The 8,967-nt window shown below is 44.1% G+C and overlaps 1 protein-coding gene across 1 annotated transcript; it reads right to left on the bottom strand.

The window, feature by feature from the left end:
• Window positions 1-522: 522 nt before the first annotated feature.
• On the bottom strand, window positions 523-8,564 carry C1GALT1C1 (C1GALT1 specific chaperone 1). Its single transcript, XM_055119968.1, has 2 exons — window positions 8,367-8,564; window positions 523-4,878 (listed from the first exon to the last, which is right to left on the bottom strand). The coding sequence occupies exon 2, from the start codon at window positions 4,872-4,874 to the stop codon at window positions 3,918-3,920; it is 957 nt and encodes a 318-aa protein (XP_054975943.1). The 5' UTR covers window positions 4,875-4,878; window positions 8,367-8,564; the 3' UTR covers window positions 523-3,917.
• Between the last annotated feature and the right edge of the window lie 403 nt (window positions 8,565-8,967).

The raw sequence follows: 8,967 nt of genomic DNA, 5'->3' as shown, positions 1-8,967 counted from the left end.
TTCTGGTTTTGCACTCAGGATTTATTCCTGGTGTTGTTCAGGGGACCACATGGGAAGCCGGGGATCAAACCTGGGTCAGCCGTGTGCAAGGCAAGTGCCCTACCCACTGTACTGCCTCTCTGGCCCAAGAAATTGAGAATTTTTTTGGGGGTCACAGCCAGCAATACTCAGGAGTTACTCTTGTTTACTCCCAGCTTTGCATTCAGGGATCAGTCCTGGGAGTGCTTGCGGGACCATATGGGTCAAATCCACTTTGACCACATGGAAGGCACAAACTCTATCCTCTGTACTATCCTTCCAGCTCTCCATTATGCTTTAGTTTTTTAGTTTTTATTGAATCACTGTGAGATAGACCATTACAAGTCTGTTCATGATTGGATTTCAGTCATAGGGTATTCTAACACCCATCCCTACACCTTTGTACATTTCCCAGCACTAGTGTCCCCAGGTTCCCTCCCATCACCTCCCACCCCGCACTCCCTGCCTGCCTCATGGCAAGTGCTTTTCTTCTCTCTCTCTCTCTCTCTCTCTCTCTCTCTCTCTCCTTTTGGGCATTGTGGTTTGCAATATTAATACTGAAAGGTTATCAAGAATATCCCTTCCCTACTTTTATCCGTCAGATCTTGTCCAGCACGATCATTCCCTATGCTTTAATTTTTTAAGAGTATTTTATCTTCGATTATATTAGAATTTTTAAGTGATGCCGTGAATATCCCGCCTGCACGGCAAAGTCTGGCAAGCTATCTGTGGCGTATTCAATATGCCAAAAACAGTAACAAGTCTCAGAATGGAGACGTTACTGGTGCCTGCTCAAGCAAATCAATGAACAATGGGATGACAGTGCTACGGTGCATTTTAAATTAAGTTTTGGAGAAATCTTGGATGGGGAAATTGGCAAATATTTCTCAATGTATTTGTATTCTAAAATAAATGCTTCACTTAAATAAGTGGGGGGGAACGCTTCACTTTTGGGGGACAGGTTTTTAATGAACACATTTACCTTACTCTTTTCCTTAGTTACGGCTCTAACAGTCAGAGTTTACATAGGGTTGTGGTGCTCACACACATCTGGTTGTAGAGCACCTGAGATCAGAGTGGTAGTGACACTGAATTCACACTTGGCAATGTGTGTGGGCAGTACCGGATATGGAATGCTTGGCCTCATGCCTGCTAGGCAGGTGTTCTACTACGGAGCAATATCCCCGAGGCCCAGAAAGCTTAACTTTTACAAAAGCATGCTCTTCACATAACCACTTGGGCCAGCACTGAATGCATCCATTCAAATCTGCTGGCACAAAGGGAATACAATGTTCTTCACAAACGAAGGGGAATTTAGTGAGTGGTACATCATGACTAGATTCTGTGCTTTTAAGTGAGCCTAAGAGAAGTGTTTGTTTAAATGCTTTACAGAAAAATCTGGACATTAAAAGTTGTATTTCTTGCATAAACAAGTCTTTAACAACATAGAAGAAAACGTAAAAGTCATGGTGTCTTACGACTGCAGAAATAGTACAGTGGATTGGGCGCTTGTCTTGAACTCAGCTGACTTGGATTTAATCCCTAGCACTCAGCATGGTACCCTGAGCCTTTCCAGGAGTGATTCCTGAGCACTGTCAGGTATGGCCCCCCAAAATGAAAAAAATAAGAATTCCCCCCCAAATAAACCAAACAAAATCATATAAAAAGTCGAGGTGCCTTATCTATTTCTTCCTGCAAATCTGATGCTTTTTAGTTTTGAAGCCACTTCTAGCTGTGTTTAGGGCTTACTCCTGGTTCTGCATTCAGGGATCACTCTGATGGGCTTGGGGGGCCAAGTGGGGTGCCAGCAATCAAACCTGGGTCTGCCAGATGCAAGACAAGTGCTTTCCCCTGTACATCTCTCTAGCCCCTCTAAACCGAAAGTTTTAAGAGGATATATTTTTTCCCCTTTTGCGTCACATCTGGCAATGCTCATGGGTTGCTTCTGGCTCTGCACTTAGGGATTACTCCTGGCGATGCTTGGGGACCATATGGGTCGGCTGTGTGCACCCTAATTGCTGTACTATCTCTCTAGCCCAAAACCTGATGAAGTTTTAAACAGTACTCTACTGAACAATAATTTGAAGCATGATGCTCTCTTGAGAAAACTCTGGTTTTCAGAAGCTGTCTGAGAACATTATCATAAAGTTTAATACAAGAAATACTGGTATTACAAGTGTCTTCATCTCACACTCTACGGGGCTTAGGAATCTTACCTAATATAGAACAGGCAGGCCATATTATAGTAGTCAGTTCCAATATTTCACCTATTTATAAGCTCAGGGACTACTCTCTCTACCTTTGGATGAAGCTTCTAAGTAGCCACTGAAACTAGGCAAATCGCATGGTAACAGGAGGTGGATGATGAGGCTGAAACCTCCATAACCCAAAACTGGGTGTGGTGCAAGGAACATGGAAAAAATCTTAGAATTTGAACAGGTAAACAAAAACCAAGACTGAATCAAATCAGTAAAACTAATTGCCAGTCAGCCAAAATAAGTTTTCCAAAAGATACATCCATAGCTTGCATTTTCCCAACAGGATGAAATAAGTATTAACTGATACTTTTTTTAAATACAGAAACCAAAGAGAATAGAGTTTTAGTGAAATTCTGTATGCTGAGGAATGTTACAAAATTGGCTCCTAGAAAAATTATTAACGTCTTGAAACAGTTTTCACATTTTCTTTCAGAGACAGCTTTCAACCTCTGGGAGGGGAGGGGCGGGGCGGGGCGGGGCATGGAGGAGGAAGTTTGGGCCATACCCAGCAGTGCTCAAGGCTTATTTCTGGCTCTGTCTGTGTTCAGAGATGGGATCACTCTTAGTGGGGCTTGGGGGACCTATGTGGTGCGAGGGATTACATGGGTGTCACTGGTGTGCAAGTCAAATGCCTTAACTCCTATATCAGCTCTCTGGTTGCACATTTCAGCTTTTACTTTAACATTATCTGGGAACATTTCCTTTGTTGCTCGGATATATGTTTTTAAAAAGTTTCTCTCACCAGGGAACCCCAGACTGTGAGCCTGTCAGGATTACCTTGGTATATGTAAGGCATTGGGGATTAATCTCAAGCCCTCACACTTGCACTGGACGCTTTCTAAGCCACTGAGCCATATTCCAGGCCCTTTTTTGCTGGAGATTCTTAACATCTGAGCTGTTGGAATCACCTCAGTCTACATGGGGACACCAGCTTTGAATTCATTTACAGGCAAGCACTTAAATTAGTGAGTCATCTTCCAGGCCCCTTGTGTATTCTGAAAAACTAAACCTACATGGCACTGCAAGGTCCCAGAGAACCTCCAGGAATGATCCTGGTGCAGAGAGCGGGAAGTAGCCCCTAGCAACACTGGGGCTATGTTTTGTGGCACCCACAAAACCCCAAACAGCTCCCTCCCAATAAAATGGTAAATCTTGGAGACACTTAGAACAGAAACCAACTTTAGAAATGATAGAAACACATGCTGACAATTTTACTTAAATCAGAAATTCACAACTAGAGATTGCATCTGCGTATCTTACAAGGCTAAAAATAAGTGAAATTGGTAACCAGCAAAAAAAGTGCCACAGACTTTTAATGTTCATAATCTAAACTTTACAATTAAATAATATTTATAAATATATCCTTTATTTGCAGAATCATCACTCTTAAAACATTTCTAACACATTTGGATTTTTAATTTTTTTTAACATTTGTCTTTTTTTGTTTTAAGGGGAAACATCTCACTCTGTTTAAAATGCACTACTAATCTTTAATATGCATTAACCTCAATTACCTCCCAATCAAAAGAAAAAGAAAGACCATACTGCCGTTTTGGATATGTAGTTGTTCCCACAGATAATAGCACCACATATCCTACCATTGAGGAATATATATACTTATATATGTCCTCATTTCACTTATCAGTCATTGTCAGAACCATTTGGAGGTAAGAAAACCAACCCATCATTGAAAGCATGCCCAAATGCCCTAAGACGGTATACCCCATACATCATCACATGCATCTGATTGGGAGACAGTCCATTAAAAGTAACAGCCATATCTGAACAACATCCTTCTACTACCTGATTAGGGCTACTAGCCATAGCTTCTTTAACGAAAAGCCCAACAGTTTTGGTATTAAATAAATCTTTTCCTCCAGAATCTTCTGCGTTTTCTGCAATTACGCCAGCATATTTCAGGCAGACTGCCAGCTGCATATCTTCCGATAACTTCCAAATCACCCCACCCTGTTCAGGACACTTTTCAGGAGCACTAAGAAGGTTGGAGAGTCTTTTCATTGACTCTACACTTAAGACAATTCCTCCTTCCACGCTCACATATTCAAGGTCTCCAGATTTCACAGTGTGGCCTAGATAGAAAGGTTGGGATGGATCCTTTTTTAACAAAAAAAACTTCAAGTTTTCAATGACAGCAAATGTAGTTGGGAGTGCCAGGAAGAACCAATTATATTGCTCTCTGTATTTGTCAAAGGCATACTTATAAGCTTTTCTCATCATTAACCACATGTCATTTGTTTCCATGTTAACTGACTCAAACACTTTCACGCTTTCGGAACTGAAGAACTCTGCTTTGTCACAGTGTTTGGTCCAAGTGTCTTTCACTGCTGCCCAAAGACTAACATCTTTAGGTTTTACAAGGATGATACAGTATACCCGAAAGTTCTTACTGAGTTCCATGCGTTCATCTTCTGAAAGTTTTGAGATATCTTCTTTATTAGGAGCTTGTAAGTGATGATGCTCATGGTGGTGCATTCTATTTCCGTGACCAATCTTAACATGTCCTAGCATAGTGATCAAGGCACAGAAAATACTTCCAAGCATCACGCCCTTCAAAAATGAACTGCTTTCAGAAATCATTTTCCTGTAAAGAAGAAAAAGATCCTTAGGATACACACTAAAGAAGGATTATATGCATAATTACAAATTCTTTATAGACTATAACTTGTTCTTCATGTTTTAGAAACAGTTCCTAAATTTAAAATCAAACTAGTTTCACACAGTATCAAGTATCAAGGAACAGAAGTCTCTTTAGTTTCTGATAGCTTTAGATTACTGTTCAGCATAAACTGGACTTTATGGCAGTATCTCTATGCAGCTGAATTTTCTGGGAGGCTATTTCTACACTTGATCTATGGAGATTTAATTACTCACATACTAAATCAAAGCATTAACCCTAGAAAGCAATTTTACAGAAGTTGTCAGCTTATCATTCTCTCTACAGAAAATTTGTTTCACGAACTTGCATTATATTATCTAAATACCCGCACAGATAAATATAAAATTTTATTTATTTATTTATTTTGCTTTTTGGGTAACACCCGGCGATGCTCAGAGGTTATTCCTGGCTTCACACTCAGGAATCACTCCTGGTGGTGCTCAGGGGACCATATGGGATACTGGGAATCGAATCCGGGTCGGCCGCGTGCAAGGCAAATGCCCTACCCGCTGTGCTATCACTCCAGCCCCAAATATAAAATTTTAAATCAAAACCTACGTCAAACAGATAAAACCATCTAATTCTATAAATGACCAATCATATCTGTGCTAGTATTTCTGTTACCAACCTAGCCCTTGAACTGATGCCTACTGTCCTTATGGATTTCTGAATAAAGAGGTCCTAGGAAATGTTTTCTTATAATATTGATAAGAAAAAAAAAGTCCTGGCTGATGTTGAGCAGAACAATGGACCTGCTTTCATTATTTATCACATTTGTGAGTGTGTTTGTATGCTGGTAATGGGCACAGAAGAGACTATACGCTATGAAAGAGGAATGTGATCTTTTCAAGAGAGGCCATTTCATATACATTTTACATTAGCTATTTTATTTCTATAGCTATTTTATTTATGTAGCCGTTTTATATTCATTTCTTTAATTTATTATTCTAAATAGTTGCATTTTTGATTTCTGAATTTATAGTTTGCCTACCGCCCAGATCCCCCATTTTCCAGTAGCTTGGCAGCCACACCCACAAACTGCCCCCCCCCCCAGCACTGTGTAATTCCATCAATAGCCAAGATCCAGAGACTATAAAACAAAGCTCCCGGAAGACAGTGACAAAGAGTTTCTTGCCCCCTCGCCTGGCTGTCTTCACCAGGGCCCCACAGAGCGGGGCAGGTTGAGTTTCTCTCCTGCCCTGAGCAGAGCCCGGGCAGCCCAAGACCTCCGGAGCCCAGCCACATCCATGCTCAAGGCCACTCTCCACACATTTGGATGAGCCTCATGCAAGAAGGAACCAGCAGAGGAACCCAGGTGTGTGGGACCTGGGGCTGAGATCTCCAAGCCTGCTCGGACTGGGACTGGGCTTCCTCCACCCAGATCCTCCATTTTCCAGTAGCTTGGAAGCCACACCCACAAACTGCCCCCCCACATGCATAATCCCATTAACAAGGCCAAGATCCATAGACTATAAAACAACGCTCTCAGAAGCCCAAATGCAGCTGCGTGACCTCTTATAGCCTAGTTCTTCCTCTCAGAGAACCTGGCAAGGTACCAAGAGTATCCTGTCTGCATGTCAGAGCCTGGCAAGCTCTCCGTGGCATATTAGATATGCCAAATACAGTAACAATGATGGGTCTTATTCCCCTTATCCTGAAAGAGCCTCTAATGCGGCACCTCTGGGAAGAACGAGTAAAGAAAGGCTGCTAAAATCTCAGGGCTTGGACAAATGGAGATGTTACTGGTGCCCGCTTGAGCAAATCAATGATCAATGGGATGACAGTGATACAGTGATATATATATATACATATATACATATATATGATTTTATGTAAAGTCCCAGTTTCCAATCAACATTGAGGACTATACATAAAGCAAGTTAATTTAGAATAATGCCATATGTTAACACTTATCCTTCTATTCCTAAGACTAAACGGTTTCTCAGTTAATGCCTCAAAGGCCTATCATGCAGTTAAATTGTATGTATGAGATGTGAGTCAATATAGGCATAGCTGGGGATTATTACTGGACATTCTTTTATTTCCTCCAAAGGCATTTTCTTATTCTTTGAGGAAATAAAGTCTACACTTTCATTTCAATTAAAAATTAAAAGGGCCAACATTTAATGAAATTTTCCTAATCTCCCCTTTCTCCACAAGGAATGCTTTGCTAAGCTACTTAGATTTTCCCATTGTCCCTTAAAGTTAAAAGGGGTCTTCCAAGCTACCTAGTGTCATTTCTTTCATTTCACGGAGAATAAAGGGTTCACAGAGGTTAACTCATCCTAAGTCACACAGTGATAGTCCTAGAAATCAGATCCCTTGGGCTTCAGCTTAATTTTGTTTTTACATAATGATATCAACTGTGCTTCCATTGTATTATTGAAAATTTAATAAATAAGTTATTGAATAACCTAAGTTTTCCTACATATGAAGAAAGTGGGATCTGATAACCATAACTGAGATGTTGCACTCAACACTACCATAGAATTAGGAAATATTCCTTAGTTTTCCTCTAGATGAAATGGACTTTGATTTCTACTTAGAAGGATACGGTGTGGAAGTTTAGCAGAGGAAAATCCCTTGTGCAGATGAGGAAGGCAGTTTTCCTTTATTACTCACAGAACTTGATTAGTAAGCAAAGAAAAAGAGAATTAACAGGAAATGAACTGCTTATTATAACTGCCAGGTGCACTTTAAATTTATATTGGCTTTTAGCATTTCATTATTCCCTGTCAATTCACACACATGTCAGTGTGATAATGGCAAGTATGTCAGAATTCCTATGGGGATCCTACTTCCTGACGGGAATCATTTGCACAATTCCTCATTAAGGAATAGATTAATTTTTTACACAAGTCATAATTAAGTGCAGATTTTTTTTTTTTTTGCTTTTTGGGTTACACCCAGCGATGCTCTGGGGTTACTCCTGGCGGTGCTGGGGGAACCATATGGGATACTGGAGATCGAACCCAGGTCTGTTGCGTGCAAGGCAAACGCTCCGGCCCCAAGTGCAGATCTTTGTCCAATCAGGGAAGTAAAGAAAAAAAAAAATGACTGACGAACGTGGCAAGGGGTCTTAGGCAGAAGAGGTCAAGTTCCAACTGCGCCGGGGCACCGACTTGCATGTACTTAGTGTCGGGGGCGGGGGTGGGGCGGGGTGGGGGTGCAGTGTGGCAGCGTGGGGGGGACGGAAGGGAGAAGCGAAAGGAGAAAGCGGCTCCGGCGCTCCTGGCACGCAGCGCCTACGAGGACGGCCCGGAGTGCCGCCCCGCGCACTGTTCCTCCCCCAGCACCTGCCGGGGCCGGACGTGGGGCACTGTGGGACCGGGCCGGGGCCCAGGCCGTTCCCGGGGCGGGGGCGAGCCGCTCCTGGGCCCGTGAGGACGGAGGAGCGACGCCCGGGCACTCACCCGAGTTTCGAGGCGCTCAGGGGCGGGCAAGCGCAGCCGCGGACGGCTCTCCTCTCACATCCGCGCGCCTGTGGGTCCCACGGCTGCTCGGGCTGCTCTACATGCGGGCGGTGTCCTCTCGTTGGTTTCGCCGGGGGTGGGGGGAGCAGGAAGTGGGTTAGGCGCCGGGCCGGGGCGCGGAGGCGGGGCGCAGGAGCGGCGGGCGGCGGGGGCGGGGCCACGGGCCGGCGCTGATGTCATAAAGGCACGGGCGCGCGGCGCGCCTTCCGCCCCGCCCCCTGTGTTCTGGCACGCGGCGCCGGCGGGCGTGCCGGCTCTCGCTTGTGCCCAATGGGACAGGCCGAGAGGGAGGCGTGCGCGCCTGGGGCCCTCCCACACCTCCCGCCTTCCCGGCGGGGCCGGTGCGAGAGCGGGGCAGGGGCGTGGCGCCGGGCAGTGCGCGCCAGGTGTCTGCCTGGTTTCTCGAATATTGCCTGAAGGCCGCGCGTCCCATCCTCCCATTGACCGGGTGGTGCTCCACCTGGGTCCTTCTGGGCTGGAGGGAAATGCAGGCCACTGAAGTCGTCACCGAAGTTTGGGCTTGGAGCCCCTAAGGCTATTC

The sequence above is a fragment of the Sorex araneus genome, chromosome X (assembly GCF_027595985.1).
Source record: "Sorex araneus isolate mSorAra2 chromosome X, mSorAra2.pri, whole genome shotgun sequence".
Taxonomy (NCBI): Eukaryota; Metazoa; Chordata; class Mammalia; order Eulipotyphla; family Soricidae; genus Sorex; species Sorex araneus.
Note: the sequence above shows the minus strand (reverse complement) of the source record. Positions and strands in the feature narration are given on the sequence as shown.